At 44.4% G+C, this 23,254-nt stretch overlaps 1 protein-coding gene across 4 annotated transcripts in view; it reads left to right on the plus strand.

Moving 5' to 3' along the window:
* Positions 1–23,254, plus strand: part of FGF13 (fibroblast growth factor 13) — a 433,315-nt gene that overhangs the window by 218,679 nt on the left and 191,382 nt on the right. The window contains exon 1 of one of the 4 annotated variants that reach the window (XM_054169375.1): positions 13,923–14,036. The exons of the other annotated variants lie outside the window; for them this stretch is intronic. Within the exon in view, the coding sequence (XP_054025350.1) occupies positions 14,006–14,036 (31 nt within the window). The 5' untranslated portion in view covers positions 13,923–14,005. Of the gene's footprint in view, positions 1–13,922; positions 14,037–23,254 lie in introns of those variants that run through there. 4 annotated transcript variants of the gene reach the window in all.

Consider the following 23,254-nt stretch of genomic DNA (forward strand, 5'->3'; position numbering starts at 1 on the left):
TTTTCCTCATCTTGCTGATCTTAGAGGTCTTTTCCAGCCAAAACAATTCTATGATTCTAAGAAGAGAGTACAGGCAAAGCATGACTTCTCTTTCCCGTGTCACTAAAAGCATTTAGGATTCACTGCAGTTCATTGACACTACTTTTGTATAGCTCAGACAATTGTGAAAGCAGTTACTAAGTAAAATGAGCATTTTATTGTGAGGCAGATAAGGTCTTTGATGGCATTATAGAAAGTAGTAGGCACTATAGATCTCTTGCCAATGTGACATGTCTTCCTGCTGTACCTAGGCCGCTTAACAGACCACCTTCTTCCTACTGCCATTCAAAGTCACATTTAGCATCTTCAAGGATTTTTTTCTTCCTGTTAGGTGTATGGACTCTGAAAGGAAGGAGAATGAGCTGGATGCTCCTCTGACTGGTGCCAGCACAGCAGTGCTGGTAGTGTTCCAGTTGGAAAGGCTCCTGGATGAGCAGTGTCAGTCTGCGAAGTTTGCTCTTTTGTTCTTAAGTTTTTTCTTTCCTTTTTTTCACCCCCCCTGCTGTTCTGTCTTCCTTTCTACAAAGCTGTCAAAATCCATGATGTTCTGATCCTCTACAGGTTCATTGAACGAGTTTATTTTGCAAATTAAAACATGAGACCAGTCTCTCACACCATTTGCGTCCAAGAATCTACAGATGTGCATTGACTTCCTCTGCACTAAGCTGGATTTTGGGAGCTCACAACTGCATTTGAGTAGTGACCTCCTGTGCCTTGTTCATCTCATTTATTGTGATAGGACTGTCATCACAGAATCACCAAGGTTGGAAGAGACCTCAAAGATCATCAAATCCAACCTGTCACCACAGACCTCATGGCTAAATCATGGCACCAAGTGCCACGTCCAATCCCCTCTTGAACACCTCATCATTCCTATTCAGCCACAGACTGAGGTATTAATAGCAGAAAGACTTGCAATTTACTTTATTTGCTTTCCATGCCACATAGCAAACTACATCCAGAACAGAAACTGGGCAAGTTATCTTGTGGGGAGGAGTCCTAGTAGGCCTCCTCTGAAGGAGGTGAGGAGCAAGTTCTTTACAGAGAGAGTTGTTAGCTGATGGAATGTGCTGCCCAGGGAGGTGGTAGAGTCACCATTCCTGGAGGTGTTTAAGAAGGGATTGGAAGTGGCACATGGTGCCATGGTTTAGTCATGAGGTCTGTGGTGACAGGTTGGGCTTGATGATCTTTGAGGTCTCTTCCAACCTTGGTGATTCTGTGAAGGTGTTTCCCCCTCCCACCCCCCACAGTTCTATGGCATCCTGTAGACTGTATGATGTTTTAGTAGCTCTTCAAGAAATTAATGTTGCCTCTTTTCCTAAAAATCAATCCTCTGATCCTTGCTGTTCTCACAGGAACAGGGTCATGACAGCATTCCAGAGGCTCTCATTATGTCGTGTGGCTCTTCTTCTAATTCCTGCTCAAGTCTCTTTTCCTGAGAGTACTTTTGGCACTGCTTAATGAAGGTGAACTGGCAAATATGTAATGTCTTGAAAAAAAAATTAAAAGAATAAAATTGCCATTTCTGTATACTAAACACCTTACTCAAAAGCATCTTGAAGCTCAATGTGCAGATGACATTGCATGACTAAAGGCCTTTGCTAGCTGACCTTTAGCATCCCTCTAAAAATAGATCCCTTTCAGCGCTGGCTCTCTTTCAGCAGCAGGTGGAGTTGTGCAATGGGTCTTCATTACCTCTGGCACTTTCTCAGTGAAGCATGTGAAAACTAGATGCTTTTTTTTTCACTCTCTATTGTAGAGTAATATCCTGCATTTCACAGTGGAAAGACTTCCTGTTACCTAATGCTTTTAAATGTCTTTAAATAAATATTGAACACAAAGATCAATGCCCATACACTTTAAAGATACACACTGCCTTTTGATGCCAATTAATCTAGGTTTGACTCTATTTGATTTGGTTCAGCCTAATATGAACCAGAGCAGATCAGAACTAATGTCTCATAATTATTAGGGCTTATAGATTGTAATGACAGGATGGAAAGCCCTCATTTTAAATTAAGATATGGATTAATTAATTAATTGACCAATGTACACGTTCAGCAGGAGCAGGGAGGTCATTCTGCCCTGTGCTCAGCACTGGTTAGGCCACACCTTGAGTCCTGTGTCCAGTCCTGGGCCCCTCAGTTTGGGAAAGATGTTGAGTAAATTGAACTCTCCTTCTCCTCATGCCAGCCCAAGGACAACAGCTGCTGGGATTAGGGTCAAAAGGTGTTCAAGAGGGGATTGGACATGGCACTTGGTGCCATGGTTTAGTCATGAGGTCTGTGGTGACAGGTTGGGCTTGATGATCTTTGAGGTCTCTTCCAACTTTGGTGATTCTGTGATTCTGAGTTGCTGAAAGGTATCCAGGGAAGGGCAACAAAGTTGGTGAGGTGTTTGGAACACAAACCCTATGCGGAGAGGCTGAGGGAGCTGGGGTTGCTTAGCCTGGAGAAGAGGAGGCTCAGGGGAGACCTTATTGATGTCTGCAACTACCTGAAGGGAGGTTGTAGCCAGGCAGGGGTTGGTCTCTTCTCCCAGGCAACCAGCACCAGAACAAGAGGACACAGTCTCAAGGTGCGTCAGGGGAGGTTTAGGCTGGATGTTAGGAAGAAATTCTTTATAGAGAGAGTGACTGCCCATTGGAATGTGCTGCCCAGGGAGGTGGTGAAGTCACCATCACTGGAGGTGTTTCAAAAGAGACTGGATGAGGCACTTGGTGCCATGGTTTAGTTGGTTAGATGGTGTTAGGTCTTTGCCAACCAGCTTAATTCTGTATTCTGTAATATTAACCAGAATTTCTTTTCTGTTCTTTAAAGTGTACCGTACAGCTCTTGAAAGGAACCAATAAATGCATGAGACCTGGGCTTTTATCTGGTGATTTAAACTTACCTAGTTCTTTTTGTGACCATTGTTTGGGGGAGGATACAAAAATCCAACAAAACAGCAGGAGTGCTGTACTTGAGAAAAAAATGAAATAAACCTTCTGGTTTTAATTGTCGTGTAAACAGTGTAGCAACAATGATGAGATAATCTGGAAGAGGGAGCTGTGATTGATGTTTCAATGTGAGTGGAAAATGAATTCCAAACAAATGTAATCCCTTTTTAATTCTTCCTGAAAATGGCATTCTCCTCCTGGGCCTGCCTTTGGTCAGGTTTCAAGGCTCAAACAGCTTTAGGGCTACTGGGGATTGGTCTAGATGACCTTTAATGGTGCCTTCCAGGTGTTGATCTGCTAGAGGGTAGAGAGGCTTTGCAGAGGGACCTTGACAGGCTGGACAGAAGGGCAGAATCCAATGGCATGAGATTTAACACATCCAAGTGCCAGGTTCTGCACATTGGCCACAGCAACCCCATGCAGAGCTACAGACTGGGGTCAGAGTGGCTGGAGAGCGGCCAGGCAGAAAGGGACCTGGGGGTACTGGTTGATAGTAGGCTGAACATGAGCCTGCAGTGTGCCCAGGTGGCCAAGAAGGCCAATGGCATCCTGGCCTGGATCAGGAACAGTGTGGCCAGCAGGAGCAGGGAGGTCATTGTGCCCCTGTACACTGCACTGGTTAGGCCACACCTTGAGTCCTGTGTTCCCTAGTTCTGGGCTCCTCAGTTTAAGAAAGATGTTGAGATGCTGGAGGGTGTCCAGAGAAGGGCAAAAAAGCTGGGGAGGGGTCTGGAGCACAGCCCTGTGAGGAGAGGCTGAGGGAGCTGGGGTTGCTTAGCCTGGAGAACAGGAGGCTCAGGGGAGACCTTCTTGCTGTCTACAACTACCTGAAGGGAGGTTGTAGCTAGGTGGGGGCTGATCTCTTCTCCCAGGCAACCAGCACCAGAACAAGAGGACACAGTCTCAAGGTGCGTCAGGGGAGGTTTAGGCTGGATGTTAGGAAGAAATTCTTTATAGAGAGAGTGATTGCCTAGGGAGGTGGTGGAGTCACCATCATTGGAGGTGTTTAGGAGACTGGATGGGGTGCTTGGTTGCATGGTTTAGTTGATTAGGTGGTGTTGGATGATAGCTTGGATTCCATAAGCTTGAAGGTCTCTTCCAACCTGATTTATTGTATTCTATTCTATACTCCTAAGTTGCATTTTAAAACTCAATGCATATAATAATTTCAGATGTTACAAGAGAAATAGTTGCAATAAAGATCCAGTGTGAGTCTCAGCCCCATAGTTGCTGTCACTGAGCACATACCATCGTTACACTTAGGGTGATTCCCACTCAGTGCCTGTAGTGTAAAACATAAACAGAGAAGACCCCCTGAACAATAAATCAAAGCAAAAAATAAGATATTTTGTAGGAAAATATGCTTCAGTGTCACTGCAGGATTGTGTGGTATATCAGCCTTGCTGACGAATTTTGGAAGGCACTGTTAGGCTGGGATTTGGAGTCTGCAGCTGCTGTTCACATTCTGTCTCTGCAGCTGGAGTTACTCTAATTGCCACTTCCATATTGTTATCTGTTCAGACTCAATTAGAAGTGTTTTGTTGCATAGTGAAATATGAATAATTTTCCATTTCTTAATGGTACTTAGAGGAGTGGGCAGGTCTAGAGTGGGCTCTTTAAGAATGGAACATCCTACCTGCTTTGATGTAAGGAGTTTGGGTTTTTTGATCTCTCTTTCTGTATATCGTGTAGAGTGAAAACCTGGCTGAGTTGTGAGATACTAGCTGAGTCCTGCTAGATGGTATCAAGTCATCTGGTCCAGCAACTTGTCTTTTGCAGCATTCAGGCATGGAGCCTGGATATCACTGGTGGGGAGGATCAGTGTGAGGGTTTTGGTTTCTCTCTCAAGTACATGCCATGCAGGTTGTTATTTTATTTCATTACGTTCTACTACCGCATTTCTCTCCAAGCTGCAGTGAAAGTGTTGCTCTTCCTTCACAGATCTATGGTTACTATTTAGGTTTTTTGGAGCTCTGTTTGCACAGGGGAGATCCATGAAAGTCACTGGAGGGACTATTTGTATCACCAGTTCAGAAATTGCAGTACAGGCACACCCTGTGCTTCCATCAGCAGTGTAGGTCAGAGAGGAGAATTTTGCCATTGTGCCTTTCAGTCCTTATGATGGTACCTATTTAATGTCATTTTCTCTAGCCTTTTATTGTTGCATTTGGGCTAATTCTGTTGCTTTTCATGCACAAACCTCCTGATTAGGGAGGACCACTGTTGGCCTGACTGGAAGATCAAGCTAATTAGAAGAGCAAATTAATGGGAAACTAATTGTACCCTACTGCTATTGATACTCTATGATACTTCCACATTCTCTTTGTTTTTCATGGATTTCTGAGCATGGCACCCTAAAACAGCCTTCCAGTAGGAGCAGTGGACTCAAACTTCTTTCATGAGTATGATACACTGATGCATGAAGAGGAGATGAAGAAATGCCAAGTAAAATCAAAGTGATAAATCACAGTGATAAAAAAAAAAGCCAGTGCAGAATCCCTGAGTGTTCTGATGCAAAATTAACCCTTCTTATGATGCCTGCTTGCAAGTTATCCTTTTGGTCACATTTTCAAAGTACTTCAACTTTGCTACTCATACCCTTTGGAAGATGGTTGTTTCCTGTGTAATACTGAATTTCTGGCATGTCACAAATATGCCTAAAATAACCAGTTGGGAATACAGATCACAGTCAGCTGGTGTCCTTCCAGCATCACCAGCATCTGATGTGGTCTGCTTTTTCACACTCCACAAGTCAGTGAGGCAAGGAAAGAAGCAGATGTCATTAGCAAGAGTGTGTAATAACAAATCCATGCAATTATATCATGCTGTGCTCACATTTCACTCGTCCCAGAATCAGGTCAGTTTTGCTTAGAAGTTGGTTTTTTTTTTTCCCCCCTATTGCCAATATTCCTTGTGCATCTTTTAGCTTCTCTTTAATTGTCCTTGGAAATACCACTTTGGAATAGGCTTGGTAAAGAGCTGAAACCAGGTCAGCCATGCCAAATAGGGAAGATGCATCTATAAAGACTCTTTAAATTATATAAAAAAAGAAATAATGTGTAGCATACTGGTTATTCCAAAGTGCAGAATGCTTCTTTGTTTTATAAAATTAGATGATGGTTTGACCACTTTAAAGTAAACAGATGCTCATGCTTAAGCATTTCCCTCAAGCTGAAGCAAAGCCAAGAGCTGCACCACGCACGCAGCAGTGAAGTGTGTCTCCTAGTCAAGCATCTCCTATCTATCCCTCTGGAGTTTTAAGTTTTAATTGTCTACATTTTCTGTCAAGTTGCAGTTCTCTCATTTGTTATGCCCTCCTGGAAACATAATAGAGAACAATCTGGGCACTGCATAAAATAGTTGGTGGTGCTTGTTATCCCCTCTTCCCTTTACAGTAGGTGCCTAGGTTGGATGATTTAGCAGGTCTAAGCTGGTAGGCTTTTATGGTTTAGGTGCTTCAGGTTTATGATGAAAAACAATGTTTGCTGGATGATTTCTTCCTGCCCTAAAGACAGAGCATTAAAAGAGCATTTCAAAACTTGTTTAAGTAGCAAGTGATAGTTACCTCCACAAACGTGTGCCTGTGTTTCATCTCAGCCAGGCTTTGTTAGTCAAGAAGCAGTGGAAGGATCCAGAAAGAGCCTTGCTGACATATTGCTGATTTGCTTAGTTGATCTCACTTTACTGACACTCCCCTCTATGTCTGAGTGATTGCTTTTTCACTTCCAAGTCTTAAAATAACCTCTGCTGTTGCTAGAAGAGGTTTAATAAATAGAAATAAATGAATACGTAGCATTTATTAGCACAAGATGTGGATAGCTTCTGGCTGGTAAAACTGCTTTGTCAGGGAGAACATAAAAATGGAGCAGAATCAATCACCAGGAGAAACCTTTACACTGCTAGTTGGCAGTGAAGAAGGTTTCTCATGTTCACCCAAGAAGAACGTCGGCTGCACTGCCCCCAGTGGGTTCTACCCTGGGTACTGCTGGCTGGCTTGGATGAGAGCAGTCACACCACTTAGTTATTGCCTGGGTCTGTGCCAGTGAACAGGTTGGCTCTGGGGAGCCTTGTCAGCTGCAGGTTTTCTACCAAAAATTATTTCTCTCCCCCCTTGTCTTCTTGACCCTGCTCTGGGAGCCCCACCTGAAGAGATTCAAAGTTTGTATTGTCTTCCTGGAACACCCAGGTGAATGGCTTCTGGACTAAGTGCTGCAGAGGCACCATTGATGCTGGGGTCTGTGGACATTTGATGACATAGGTATTAGCTTGAGGTTTACTAAGCTGTTTCTCTCCTGAAAAAAGGCAAATTGTGAGGAGGATTGGACAGGGCATCACCCACCTCTGAGGTTTGTACAGATCAGTCTGCTGTTATTTTGTGCTCATTCTCAGGTTTATACAATGTCCTTCATGCAGAAATCCAAGGCAGCTTGAAAATGAGTTCCATATCACAAGTAATTCCCAATAGTATCACTTAAAAAAACCCTTAAACAAATAACCTTTATGACAAGTGGCAGCGAGCCCAAAATTAACATAGTTCCATCTAAATATGAGGAGGAAGTTCTTTACTTTGGGAGTGGTGGAGCACTGGGACAGGCTGCCCAGAGAGGTGGTGGAGTCTCTATCTGTGAAGTCATTCAAAACCCACCTGTACATGTTCTTGTGCAGCCTGCCTTAGGAGAACCTGCTCTGGCAGGGAAGTTGGGCTAGGTGATCTCCAGAGGTCCCTTCCAACCCCTATCACTCTGTGATTCTATGATTCTGTGATTTAGTACTGCCATGTGTTCCATTGCTTAATTGGCAATATGTTTCTAAGCCAGAGAGAACTCTGACTTGACTCTTTCTGTGCTGTGATTTTTAGATGCTGTGATTTAGAGACAGGAAAGGCTCCACAGATCTCCAGAAGCTCAGGGGCAAGAGCTACAGGTGTGGGTGTCTGCAGGGTAGGTGGGGTGTGCCAGCTGGGTATGCCAGCTGGAGCTAAGACAGGGAGCTTGCAGTGGATGGGAGAGCATGCTGGTGTAAATAAGTCTGCAAACACCCTGCAGAGTGTAGCTCCTCAGCTGGAGGTCTGGCAGCGGAGAGGAGCAGTGAGCACAGCACTGCACTGCTGCTGCATTGCTGCATGCACAGTTCCCAGCACAGAGAGGCTTTCATGCTGGCACAAAGTGCCATCTGCATTACAGACAAGTAGTGAAAGGGAAGCTAAGGAGAAGTGATCTGTGTGTGAGTAGATAATGCTTCAAGTCTGGTAAATATTTTCTATTACATAGTCCACTGATTCTTTTGTCTAAGTGTTGCATGTTTCCACCCAGCCACACTTGCCTCATTCATTTGCTTTTTTCCCCAATATGCCTACAATTGATTTTTACTTTCATGAATGCTTTGAAGAGAGATTTCCCTGCGTAGATGAGGGATATTCAGGATGGATCTATTTGTCTACCTTCTCTGTATTAGACTGTAATTATTAGAAGGCAGAACGACATGTGGAAAGCGCGTAAGAACAGCTGAAATGTCAATAAATCTAGATTAGACTTTGCTCTCCTTTTCAGCAGGGGCTTAACTCAGTTATTTTTTAAATAAGGTGTCAGTGTATGTAGCTATTTAGGAATATGTATGTGGAATGGATTTGGTAGACACCACAGCTGCGGTTCCACATTGCACTCCTGCAGGAAACGCTAACACTGCACAGCAGCTTTCCTCCCGAGGCTCCCTGTACATCACAGCTTTTGGATACATCACACCTCAACTTAAACAGCTTGCTCAGAGAAGTGTCCCCTACTGTTACCAGAAGCTTTGCAGCTTTGTGGTATGGAAGAGGGTGGGAATCCTGGAGTGGTTTGGGTTGGAAGGGACCATGGAGATCATCTAGTTCCAAGTCTTCCCCACCATAGGTAGGGACACCTTCCACTAGACCAGAATGCTCAAGGCCCTGTCCAACTTGGCCTTGAGCACATCTGACAAAGGGGCACCCACAATCCAGCTTAAATCCATTGCCCCTCATCCTGTCACTACAAGCCCTGGTAAAAATTCCCTCACCAGCTTTCCTGTAGCTCCCCTCAGGTCGTGGAAGATCTCTGTAAGATCTCTCCAAAGCCTTCTCTTTTCCAGGCTGTACAGTCCCAGTTCTCACAGCCTGTCCTCATAGGGGAAGTGTTGCACCCCTCTGATCATCTTCATGGCCTTCTCTGGACTCACTCCAACAGTTTGATGTTCTCCTTGTGTGGGGGGCACCAGAACTGGATGCAGTACTCCAGGTGGGATCTCACAAGAGCAGAGCAGAGTCACCTTCCTCATTCTGCTGGTCACATTGCTTTTGATGCAGCCCAGGACACAATTGGTCTTCTGAGTACATCTTAACTTTATGCCTCTGAAACACAAATGTGATTTATGCCCTACTTCAAATCTTGGCTTTTAAATTTCCAGTCAGAAAGCTAGATTAAAAAAACAAAAAAACTGCCTTTTATTATTTTTTTTAATGTATTTTTGCACAGGACTTTAAAACTGTGCATTAGCTTATTCAATATTTGAATTCAGGACAAAGTGCTTTGTTTTATCTTCTCATCTTAACATCTTTCAGCACCGTGCATTCCATTGATGAGCAAAACAAAGGAATGATTGCCATGGATGGGCAATCCTGCATAACAATGCAAGACAGTGCCACAGAAGCTGAATAGGGACAGACATGAGGAAGACAATGTTTGATCCTGAACTGACATGGAGAATTTGCAAAACATCTCAGGGTCAGAGAGTATTGTGAATAATGAAATGAGTGTCTGTGCACAGAAATGATTATCTGCCTGGCAGAGCACAATGGGTGAAGGAAATGTTCTCTCTGCCTAACTGTGGAGCTGCCACTGTTTTAATTTTCTGAGCTTTGTCATAGCCTCTGCTAAATAACTTACTTTGGCCTGGAGAGGAGGAGGCTCAGGGGAGACCTTCTTGCTCTCTACAACTACCTGAAGGGAGGTTGTGGCCAGGTGGGGGTTGGTCTGTTCTCCCAGGCAACCAGCACCAGAACAAGAGGACACAGTCTCAAGTTGCACCAGGGGAGGTTTAGGCTGGATGTTAGGAAGAAATTCTTCATAGAGAGAGTGACTGCCCATTGGAATGTGCTGCCCAGGGAGGTGGTGGAGTCACCATGACTGGTGGTGTTTAGGAGGAGACTTGATGGGGTGCTTGGTGCCATGGTTCAGTTGATTAGATGGGGTTGGATGATAGGTTGGACTCGATGATCTCGAAGGTCTCTTCTAACCTGGTCCATTCCATTCCATTCCGGTCCATTCCATTCCATTCCATTCCATTCCATTCCATTCCATTCCATTCCATTCCATTCCATTCCATTCCAGCATTCACACCTGCAGGGGAAAAAAATAAATCTGAAAACCCAGTACCTGAAGAGGGCCTTCAAGAAAGCTGGAGAGGGACATGTAGCACTAGGACAAGGGACAGTGGTTCTCAGTGAGGGCAGAGTAGGTTTAGGTTGGACATTAGGAAGATGTTCTTTACTATGAAGGTGGTGGAACACTGGAACAGGTTGCCTGGGGAGGTGATGGAGGCCCCATCCCTGGAGACATTTAAGGTCAGGCTTGATGGGGCTCTGAATAGCCTGCTGTAGCTGGGGGTGTCCCTGCTTACTGCAGCAGGGTTGGACTAGGTGACCTTTGAATGTCCCTTCCAACCCAATACATTGTATGGTTCCAACTCCTTTTTTTTTTTTCTCCTTCTTTTTTTTCTCCTGTTTCTATTTAAAGGTTTTCCATAACTGACAGCAAGGGTAACATCCCAGGTCAAACAAACTTCAATTAAGCTCCTCTCTGATTTTTCTGAAGAAATGTTTTTCACAATGTCCCAGTGGCACAGTAGGCAGTCTTGAACTCTTCAGTGTTTGAACTGTGACAAGGCAGGGGAAGAGGAGGAAGAGAGGTTTCAGATGGAAAGATTTTCTATCTTTCTGGGAGTTTTGATTGAGAATAATTGTCATTGGTCTGATTTTTATAGTTTAGGGGTAGGTTGGTTGGGTAGGGCTCAGTAAAAGACAGCAGAGCTAATGCCAGATGTGTTTCAGTTTGATGGTGAACTCCTGATGGCTTCTTCTAAACATCCCTACTCATGTTTCAGGGCAGCATCACTGGGGCAGTTCTAACTTCCACAGATGCACAGATTCTGCCTCTGACAGGAGCTTCTTTGGTAGGTAGTGTGTGTCGTTGTGTAACTTCAGTAGCAAAATGCCAGGGCTTTAGCGGTCAGATTAAAGAAGCACTGATTATCTCAGCTGTCATACAGATCCTGCTTGTCTTTTGATTAGATACTAAATGAACACACCACAAAGCTGCAAAGCTTCTGGGAACAGTGGGGGCCACTTCACTGAGCAAGCTGTTTAAGTTGAGGTGTGATGTATCCAAAAGCTGTGATGTACAGGGAGCCTCGGGAGGAAAGCTGCTGTGCAGTGTTAGCGTTTCCTGCAGGAGCGCAACGTGGAACCGCAGCTGTGGTGCCTACCAAATCTCATCTACAAAATCTACCCCAGAAGGCTCCAGGAGACCACTCTGAGGATATCTGCAGGCACAGGTGATGTTTTTGAACACTTTAGAAATGGACATCTTTGTCTGTAACTTTTTTTTTAATACAACATGTTTTATTAATAACTATTGGAGGGAGTCTAACAGAGGCCCTGAGTGTGATGAGGGGACTGGAGCATCTATGTGAGGAGGAGAGGCTGAGAGACCTGGGGCTGTTTATCCTGGAGAAGAGCAGACTGAGAGGGGATCTTTTCAGTGCTGATCAATAGCTACAGGATGGAGGTCAAGAGGATTTGGCTTGGCTATTTTCAGTGGTGCCCAGTGATAGGACAAGGGACAACAAAGCAGATTTCACTTAAACTTTAAGGAGAAACTTCTTTATTGGGAGGGTGCTGGAGCACTGGAGCAGGCTGCCTGGAGATGTTGTAGAGTCTCCTTCTCTGGAGACTTTCAAACATCATCTAGGATGTGTTCCTGTGCAACCTGCTCTGGGTGATCCTGCTCAACCAGGGGGCTTGGACTAGATGACCTCTGGAGGTCCTTTCCAGCCCCCACCATTCTCTGATACACATAGGAGCATGACCATATGCTATTCATATAGATGTGCTACCTTGAAGCATGATCTCCAGCTCCTGGCTCTCCAGTTGACTACATGTGTGTGGTGAAGAGCAAAGCAGAGAGAGCATGGTGCTGCTGCTGATGGGAGGGAAAGTGGAAATGTTTTGCAGTAATCATCTCTAACTGCCTGAAAGTTGATGCTGAGAAGCCTATCTAGGTAGGCCAGCACCAGAACAAGAGGACACAGTCCCAAGCTGTGCCAGGGGAGGTTTAGGCTGGATGTTAGGAAGAAGTTCTTCACAGAAAGAGTGATTGGCCATTGGAATGTGCTGCCCAGGGAGGTGATGGAGTCACCATGACTGGAGGTGTTTAGGAGGAGACTAGTTGGGGTGCTTGGTGCCATGATTTAGTTGATTAGATGGTGTTGGATGATAGGTTGGACTCGATGATCTCGAAGGTTTTTTCCAACCTGGTTAATCCTATCCTATCCTATCCTATCCTATCCTATCCTATCCTATCCTATCCTATCCTATCCTATCCTATCCTATCCTATCCTATCCTATCCTATCCTATCCTATCCTATCCTATCCTATCCTATCCTATCCTATCCTATCCTATCCTATCCTATCCTATCCTACCCTACCCTACCCTACCCTACCCTACCCTACCCTACCCTACCCTATCCTACCCTACCCTACCCTACCCTACCCTACCCTACCCTACCCTATCCTATCCTATCCTATCCTATCCTATCCTATTCTTCTATTTTATTTCCATCAGCCTGCTTTTGTCAGAGCAATTTGGAAGTAGGTGAAGGGAAAAAAATTGCAAGCTACAATACACTGACATAAAAATATATCATGCGATGAGCAGCTTCATTTCCTAAATTGACTTTTAAATGGTAAGACAGAACTATATGTATGGGGCTCAACAGTGCAGTTCCTCTTGATGGCAGAACTTAGCAAACTGATCCCCGGCTGAAGCTGAAAATGTATTTGCAAAGGATTCACAGAGGCATGGAGAAAACTGCTGGGTTGGCTGAGGCAAGAGGAAGAAGAGAAAAAAAAAAAGCTGAACCTTCTGCTTGCAGAGCTTTAGTAGGAGGGGTTCCTGAAGCACTGTAAGCTGGTGGTGGAGCTTCCTGCGCCTCCTGTGGGAGGGAATCATGACAAATATTTTCTATTAGGAAAGTGGAAGCAATGACATATGTCGTGTGTGTACTTTGTGTCTGGGATGTGCATGACTGTAAAGAAACAGATGGCTCCTTTAATTGTAATCATGGGCATGTGGCTCCTGTGTTTCTGAGGCTTTTCCTCCTGTACAGATTATTTTTCAGAAATGCTTGGGATTTTTTCTTTTTTTTTTTTGAGAGGGAAGGCAGTGAAATTGCCTCACATCAACTCATCACAAATTACCAGGAGCAGTAAAGATTATTAGGAAGGCTGTGTCCACTGAACCGCAAAGATGTTGCCTAGAGCAGACTGAAAGAAAAAAAACCCAACCAAACAAAACCCCCCAAAAAAACACAAACCAAAAGCAAACCACAAACCAAATGTAAATGCTAATTCCCAGGGGATGCTTCTGTGTCCTTGTGTTCACACAGGGAGCTAAGGCAGCCCGGGCAGTTCTCCATCGCACCCTGCTGGGGTTTCTCTCCCATCGGCAGATCCTGAGCTCCCACGCACCGTTGTGGGGTGCACTCCTGCACCCTGTTACCACATGCTGGCACCCAGACATTTGCAGGACATGAGAGCATGACAACATGGCCAGCCTGACTTAGGCATATTCGTTTTTCATGGATTTTCCCACTCCAGAATTTCTCCAGTTGCTGCTTGAAGGTATTCTTGAGCATTCATTTTTGCCAAAACAAGATGGACATGTGGCTTGGACTGCAAGTTGGTCTTGGGTGATGTGTTTTTCCCATGGAGTCAGTCTGCCCAGGAGTGATTAAATGGAGAGAAGGTGGAAGTTCATAGGGCAAGGTAGGAGATGTGGTGCCTTTTCTTCTCCTCTTTCTAGGCTCGAGACTTGAACCCCTGAGATCAGGGTGATTTGGTTGCTCGACCACACTTTGCTTTGTCCTTCATGGTCCTGTTTTCCTTTGGCTTGTGCCTGCAGGGCTCTGCCTGCATCTTTTCCTGATACCTCAATTAATCTCTAACTACCACAAACAATGTGTGAGCACCAATCCTTGCTTAGAGGTCCCCTCAACCCTTTCATTTATTCCCCATAATGTTCTGCTATAATATTAAGAAGGTCCTTCTGTAAGTCCTGTAGCTGATCTATTGCTTTGAAACAGAGACCATTGAAAATCTGATAATTGCAGGACTCTCTTTCACTTTTAAAACACACAGTAAATAGGTTTATTCTTTTGCTATTAGCACTTCTCTGGTGAAGAGAAGCCTTGGTTCAACTACATTGTGTTGCCTTAGCATGCTAACTAACACTGTAATCAACCTCTTGGGAGTCTAATGGCACTCTGTCCCTCAGGTGTGATTCAGAGCAGTACTAATTTCTTCAGTCTCACTGAAAAGTAAGGCAGATGGGAGTACATTCCTACAGCTAGAAGCATAACATTGCTGTGTTGCTTTAAGACCCTTCTGAAGAAATGAAGATCTACCCCCCTTACACTTTAAATAGATCCTAGCTTTTAATGCACACCTTTCATGGCCCTCATGATTTCAAAGGTGTGGTTGTATTGCACACGGTCTGTTGGTGTTTTGAACACTCTGTTCCATTTTTCCAGGAGTCTCCTTCACCCTCAGGGATTATGTAGGCAGGGAAAATTTCTCTTAAGAGTCAGGAATTGAATGCTTTTCTGTGCAGCAGTCTGGAGACAGATTGGCTTCTCTCTAACCTATTTTTCTAAAAACATCTTAACAGCTATCAGTTCTTCACCACGGTGAATTTTTAGCCTTATACTTAATTATGCTGAAACTTTCTATCCACTGTGGCAAGTGATGAGGGTATGCGAAATTAAGAGTGTTAAAAACAAAGGGAGGAAGCTGGGAAGAGGCAGTTGTCCCTTTGAATTGTTTCAGTAGATGTGATAGCACAAATGCACCAAATAAAAAATAGCAGATGGAGCACAAGCCCTACGAGGAGAGGCTGAGGGAGCTGGGATTGTTTAGCCTGGAGAAGAGGAGGCTCAGGGGAGATCTTCTTGCTCTCTACAGCTACCTGAAGGGAGGTTGTAGCCAGGAGGGGGTTGGTCTCTTCTCCCAGGCAACCAGCACCAGAACAAGAGGACACAGTCACCAGCTGCACCAGGGGAAGTTTAGGCTGGATGTTAAGAAGAAGTTCTACACATAGAGAGTGATTGCCCATTGGAATGTGCTGCCCAGGGAGGTGGTGGAGTCACCATCACTGGAGGTGTTTAGAAGGAGTCTTGATGGGGTGCTTGGTTGCATGGTTTAGTTGATCAGATGGTGTTGGATGATAGGTTGGATGTGATGATCTTGAGGATCTCTTTCCAACCTGGTTTATTCTGTTCTATTCTATTTGTCACTGGTGCATTACTACAGCAAACATTTGGTATTCTCCCAGATGATGCAGTTTAACTGTAAGGAGTAATTTGAAGAGTATAATCTGGAGATGCTTGTGAAGCTTTGGGGCCTGTGCTCCTTCTGATCTATTGTGCTGCCTGTTCTGAGTTCAAGGATAGAAAGCTCTCAGAAGTAGCCAAGGTTGGCAAGTTCCTTGTGCTGTTTCCTGCTGTTGCCGTCACCTTGGTTCTATCTTATGTTCACCTTGAGACTCCAAAGCATCAGAAAAACTTGTTCAGAGTGTGTTAGGTTGGAAAAACCTTTGTACTGCCTTGTACTCTGCAGAGTATTGATGAGAAAGAAAAGCTGCAGAAATCACGACTGAATAAGGAATGAAATCTTAAATGAATAAGGAGAGATGTCCAGACATCTCCCAGTTGAAAAGAGCTGGTTGCAGGCATATATATGGAAGGGCAGGGTTGTGCAAGGCTTCTGGTCACAGACTTACAGAATGGTGGGGGTTGGAAGGGACCTCCAGACCTCATACAGTCCAGCTCCTCTTCTAAAGCAGGTTCACCTGGATCAGATGGAACAGGAATGTGTTCATGTGGGTTTTGAAAGGCTCCAGAGAAGGAAACTCCACAACCTCTCTGGCTAGCCTGTTCCAGTGCTCAGTGACCCTCAAAGTGAAGTTTTTCCTTAAGTTTATGTGAAACTGTTCCCAGGCAGCTGGTGCTGGAGCATTGTGCTGGGCTGACCCTTGCTCTGAAACAGTGGCACCATTCCCACATGAAATGCCATCTTCCCCTCTCTCTGGGGACAATTTACCTGAATTTTGTTAAGCCTGTACTATTGCAACAATAGGCATCAAGATTACAAAGCTAGTGTTAAAACAGATGTGGTTGGGAAGCACAAAGATGCAGCAGTCTTCCACCATCTGCTGTCACAGGGTCAAGGCTTTGGCATAGAAGCCAATGACAAAGCCCATGGGAGGAGGCATGGTCCATTTTCTGTGTGCAGCAGCGTGGACAGGCAAGGCTGGCAGGATACAACTTTAGGATGCAGGGCAACAAGCACAATAAAAAACAAACAACAAACAAAGCAGAAGGTTTCACAAAGTATCTGACAGCACTAGACTGTGCATTTGGATCTTTGTGATGGGAACATGCAACTGGAAAGATGTGGTGATGGTAAAAGGGTTGTGAGCCACTCAGCCTTCCTTCTGCAGGTGCCTCTATGGAAGGGAGTAAATATTCTTTAAAACCCCACTGCATCACTTCAGTCTCTTATAATAGACTAATTGCTAGGGAGCATATTAACTATTCACCTTATGGTAGCAGAATAAGGGAGAGAGATTAATTATTTATCAGGTTCCTCAGGAGACCTAAATAAGAACCAAGAAAGAACTTCAGAAATGTTTTGAGAAATAAAGATACTGGGTGAAATGCTCCTTAGATATCTCTGGGCAGTCCCTTTGAACCACCCAACCACTTGCTGTGCACGTATGGATGGACCTATCTTGGGTAGCAAAGGGAAGCAAAGATAAGCCTGAGGGACAGCCTTCCTGTCTAAGACAGAGACTGGCCAGCCCACAGGATGTGTTGTCATTTTGAGCTAAAGTGAGTTTTCTGTATTTCAAGTCAGAGGCATATGTTTTGGGGGCAGAAGGGCTCTGGTTCTAGTCCCAAATTCTGCTGTGTGCATGCCAGGCACTTCCCCCAGCATGGTTGGCTCAGTTACATAAGGTGTAGTGGCTTGAAATAAAAATGACTAAGTGAATAAACAAAACATATTTAACAAACTTCCTCATCCAGTGTGAACCCTGAATTAATGTACAGGAAGGCAGGGAACACCAGAACAAGAGGCCACAGTCTCAAGCTGCACCAGGCTGGAGGTTAGGAAGAAATTCTACACAGATGGAGTGATTCCCCATTGGAATGTGCTGCCCGGGGAGGTGGTGGAGTCACCATCACTGGAGGTATTTAGGAGGAGACTTGATAGGGTGCTTGGTGCCATGGTTTAGTTGATTAGGTGGTGTTGGATAATAGGTTGGACGTGATGATCTCGAAGGTCTCCTCCAACCTGGTTTATTCTATTCTGTTGTAATGCAGCTTGCTGCAAGCCTACTGTGTTGTCTGTGCATTTGCAACATGTTTAAGTACTGAGTGTGAACTTCAGTTGCAGCAAAGTGGTTTTTGTTTAGGGAAGATGAATTTAGCAGATACACACAGAATTTTGTTATGTATTTTTTTGTTCTTAAGCAGTTGATGTTACCATGTAGTAGAGGGTCAAAAGTCTGCTGCACTTCTCTTCCCCTTTTGTTAGGTAAATAACAGCATTTGTTGGTTTGTTGTTTTATTGTTAATAGAAGGCAAGTTGCTTTGTGTTAAGCTATTTCATTTAGAATAGAGCAGAGTAGAGTGGAGTGGAGTGGAATGGAATGGAATGGAATGGAATGGAATGGAATTAACCAGGTTGGAAGAGACCTTTGAGATCATCGAGTCCAGCCTATCATCCAACACCATCTAATCAACTAAACCATGGCACCAAGCACCCCATCCAGTCTCTTTCTAAACACCTCCAGAGATGGTGACTCCACCACCTCCCTGGGCAGCACATCCCAAATTTCTCTGACTGAGGACTCAGAATTGGTTTTTCTTAAGGATTTTGTACTTCACCTCCAGCTGCTGAAAGGGGTTGATCTAATTCAAGGGCCAGGCTTAATTATGATCTTGAGGGTGTCTTCCAACCTGGTCTGGTCTATTCTATTCTATTCTATTCTATTCTATTCTATTCTATTCTATTCCCAACTTTGTGACTGAAACACCTCTAAAGGTCCCTGCTTAAAGGCTAAATGCTGCCTTATTGTCATTGTACCCTTTCTTGTTTTTTTCTTTTTTTTTTCTTTTTAATTTTATTAAACACAAAAAGGTTTTTCTCCCTGCCTCTGGGGGTCAGCCCCTCTGTCCACAGATGCTTTTTGTACCAACAGGTTGCGTGGGCTGCACCCCAAGGTCGCAGGTTGGTTCTTATTATTTCAACACGCATAATTTGCTATGCACATCATGTTTCTTTTCTTTTATTTTTCTTTCCTGCACTCTTAAACCTTCTTTTCCACCAGATATTGATGGAAGCTTATCAATTTGATCTATAAACTTACACCCTGTATGACTATCATGGTAGTACTGCCTGTATGGTTGCAGACATTCCCTTCTTAGCTAGGGAAATAACTTTTCTCTGGATGAAGAGGGTGACTCAAAATGTTATAATATTCCTCTGTGTGAATGGATTTTAAGCACTGAGCAAATCAAGATCGATTTATTTATTTATTTATTTATTTACCCCCCCCCCATTTTTCTACTACTCTGAAGTTTTCTTGAGACAGAAGAGGCATTTGGCACAGCAGGTCATCTCCGATGGTGTCTGCAAACAAGGCTGCAGTCCTAGGAATATAGATGGAGGCTGCTCTAATGAGTGCAGCTTACATCAAATTGCTTTAATGAGTCAGTGCAGTTGTGCTAGCCTTATTACATTTCTGAATTAATGGCTTGGAAGGAAGTTTGTTAGCCTGCTTTCCTTGAAACCAAATCAAGCAGCAGCCTGCCATATTGTAGAATGCCACAAAATTGCAGAATTGGGATTTAAATTTGCCTCAGACTCTGTGTGATTCTTTTTATTAACAAACCAACCACAGAGGTGTTAAAGTGGCAATCCCCAATGGTCAAGGTGCCAGCTCTGCACCTACAACTGCAGGTGGCTTCTTAGAATAGAATTAGAATAGAATAGAATTAAGCAGGTTGGTAAAGACCTCTGAGATCATCTAGTCCAACCTATCACACAACGCCATCTAATCAACTAAACCATGGCACCAAGCACCCCATCCAGTCTCTTCCTAAACACCTCCCGGGATGGTGACTCCACCACCTCCCCGGGGAGCACATTCCAATGGCCAATCAGTCTTTCTGTGAAGAGCTTCTTCCTAATATCCAGCCTAAACCTCCACCCGGCTACAACCTCCCTTCAGGTAATTGCAGACAGCACTAAGGTTTCCCCTGAGCCTCCTCTTCTCCAGGCTAAGCAACCCCAGCTCCCTCAGCCTCTCCTCATAGGGCTCCAAACCCCTCCCCAACTTTGTTGCCCTTCTCTGGACAGATAGGCACCACCTCTCTTCATATTCCATGGCAGGGGGGTTGGAACTAGATGGTCTTTGAGGTCTCTTCCAACCCTAACAATTCTGTGATTCTATGATTCTAATGACAGTGAGCTAAAGCTCCTGAATGAGCTCAGCCCTGCCTGTGGCCATGTCAGGCATCTGATCCCTCCTCTGTGTGTCAGGAGCCATGTGTGTGGTACCTGCATGGGACTGTCAGGCTGAGCCCAGCCTGCCCTGGAGGGGAAAGCAGCATAGTTTTTACTGCATACACAGCACCTGAGCACAGCAGAACCTTCGGTGTGGTTGGTCCTCTTCTTGGGGTGGTATGATGCAAGGTTGGGATCTTCCATCACAACAGCCTGTTTTTTAGTTGATCAAATGTCAGCTAACACAGGGGTCATCGTTTGCCTGGTCAGTGCACAGCCTGGGACCCTTCAGCATTGGAAGCTCTCTATTTTTTCCTTCTTTCTCTCAGTTTAATGTGGATTTCTTTGTTTTTCTTTAGGTGTGGTGTGAAGGGTCAATAGAGAGAACTTTCCTTTCTCCATTATTTCATTTCTGGCTTATCTAGGGTAGTTTCTTCTTGGTTGTATGTAATGGCATAGAGGTTTCACTGGCTGCTATTAAAAATACCACGAGATACTAGAAATAGAGTAACTTGCAGTAGGGAAAAAGGAGAAAAGATGAAAGATGACAAAAGGCAGCAGTGGTTCTGAGAATGGAGTGCAGACTGAACAAATTGTGGTTACCTGGAGGGTGCCTGGTAACCCCATTTGTGAAGCTGAATGGACATCATGAGAATCACAGTGAGGAAGATGTATTTTCGTGAATAGTCCTGACCCTGAGACATTAGAATTGCTTGACAGCATGCAGTTAGTGGGAAACCAAGCTATTATCTGACTATACATTGAGACTTAGAGAATAAAATCACTGCTGAAGTGATTGGAGTGTTGAAAAGCATCAACTAAAAAGAAAAAGAAAAAAACACAACCCAAACTTTCCAACCATTAAGAGACGCTTTGATTCTTCTGCTTCTTCAGATTTGATTTTGGTGCCCATGTGGGGTTCCTAACCCTAAATGAGATAATAATGGATATCAGAGGCTCAAAACTGAGGAGGCTAGTAGAAAAACATTGCTTAATGTGCGGTTGTTTTTTAAAGAGGCAATTTAATTTACCACCAAGCAGACTCTTCTTGAATCGGTCTATGGATGTAGTGGGGAAGCCAAGGCTATCCAGAGAAACTTCTGAGGCAAGGCATGCAGTGCTACAGGCTGGGGTCAGAGTGGCTGGAGAGCAGCCAGGCAGAAAGGGTCCTGGGGGTACTGGTTGATAGTAGGCTGAATGTGAGCCAGCAGTGTGCCTAGGCAGCCAAGAGGGCCAATGGCATCCTGGCCTGCATCAGGAACAGTGTGGCCAACAGGAGCAGGGAGGTCATTCTGCCCCTGTACACTGCATTGGTTAGGCCACACCTTGAGTCCTGTGTCCAGTTCTGGGCCCCTCAGTTCAGGAAGGAGGTTGACTTGCTGGAACATGTCCAGAGAAGGCTAACAAAGTTGGGGAGGGGTTTGGAGCACAGCCCTATGAGGAGAGGCTGAGGGAGCTGTGGTTGCTTATCCTGGAGAAGAGGAGGCTCAGGGGAGACCTTCTTGCTGTCTACAACTACCTGAAGGGAGGTTGTAGCCAGGAAGGGGTTGGTCTCTTCTCCCAGGCAACCAGCACCAGAACAAGAGGACACAGTCTCCAGCTGTGCCATGGGAGGTTTAGGCTGGAGGTGAGGAAGAAATTCTATGCAGAGAGAGTGATTGCCCATTGGAATGTGCTGCCCGGGGAGGTGGTGGAGTCACCATCATTGGAGGTGTTTAGGAGGACACTTGATGTGGTGCTTGGTGCCATGGTTTAGTTGATTAGGTTGTGCTGGATGATGGGTTGGAGGCAATGATCTTGAAGGTCTCTTCCAACCTGGTCTGGTCTGGTCTGGTCTATTCTATTCTATTCTATTCTATTCTATTCTATGTGCAGAGCAGCCGGTGGGAGCATTGTTCCTTTGGGTGAGGGCATGTGAGATACTCCCTGATGGCTTTGGAGAATCATTCTGGAATTGTTCTGCCAAGGAGGGTGTCAGGTTTGGATTTGCAGGTGTCACACAGGAGAATGCATGGGGAGATTTTAAGTACTCTGCCAGAGAATCCAAATGAAAAGATAAATCTAGAGGTGGAGAAGGGAAATCTACATTTCTACTAAATGCATAAAGCAGGACAAATGAATGCATGAGATACCATCAAAGGGTTTTAATAATGAAAGGACAAGTGACGGTGGTTGGGGGGTGAGAGGGGGAGAAGAATGTGACCAAAAAAGAGATCAGCACTTGCAATTGTGTGTGTGGAAATGAATGAGGAAACTTTAAAGTCATTTAGGTTCAACTTAGGAAAGATTAATTTGTGTATCCTGGAAAATTGCCTATCAGTTCTTGGTTGTCATTGCTGTTATTGAATAGCTTTGTTGGAAAATACAAGTGCAAAGCCAGTAATCTCACGTGTGAATCGATATTTGCTAGCCATGATATATTGACTGAAAATGACATCTAATGTTTGGAATTTATACCTTTTTGCAAGAGGACATGGTTTAGACTGGCTAACTTTGAGCCTCCAGCTGAATGATCTTATGGAAAGGAATGCTGGAGAGGCTAGAGAATCAGATTTCCATCTACTGACTTTCAGGGCAGCATCATTGATCCTGGAATCATTCCTGGCTGAAACTGCATTTGAGAGATCTCTTTCACTTCTCCTGATGGAGAAGAATAGGAAATATGACATACTATTCTGGCTTTGAAACAGAGCATGTGGGGGTGATCACAACATCACAGAATGGTTTTGGTTGGAAAAGACCTTTAAAATCAATGAGTCCAACCATACTCTAACTCTACCAAGTCTGGTGCTAGATCATGTCCCCCAGCACTACATCTCTGTGTAGAGATAGATGACTCAGTACCAAAGGGAAGGCACCAGAAAGATGTAGAAGGGTAATGCAGAGATGGAAGTATGCATGGCTATAAGCAAACCAATGTGTATATATGAACCTTTCCATACACATTATTAATTGGAAGCATATTTGTCTGTTTGGGGCTCTGGTATAAAAGTGACATCTCAAGAGTATGATTTGTACATTCAATCATGTCATTACTATTTCAAGAGTGGGAACATGCAGATTTCTCTTTTCATCTCCAGGTCTTTGGTCTCATGTTTGTTAGCTGATATGTTCTATTAAAGATTCAATTTAGAGATAAACTGTAACATGAGCTTCTCATTAACTCCAGGAGCATTGTGAGCATCCCAGCTCAAAAAATAACATTTCCACCCTTGAACGTTAGCAAAGATATTTCATCCCCTTCTCTCCCCAGTATGTTATTTGATTTTGCTGCTGCACATGAAGTGATCTCTCAGAGGGCCAGAGACAACAGTTGATCACTGTATCAGGACATTGAGACACTTGAACATGTCCAGAGAAGGGCAACAACGCTGGGGAGAGGCCTCAAGCACAAGCCCTACAAAGAGAGGCTGAGG

This window comes from Dryobates pubescens, chromosome 18 (assembly GCF_014839835.1).
Source record: "Dryobates pubescens isolate bDryPub1 chromosome 18, bDryPub1.pri, whole genome shotgun sequence".
Classification (NCBI taxonomy): domain Eukaryota; kingdom Metazoa; phylum Chordata; class Aves; order Piciformes; family Picidae; genus Dryobates; species Dryobates pubescens.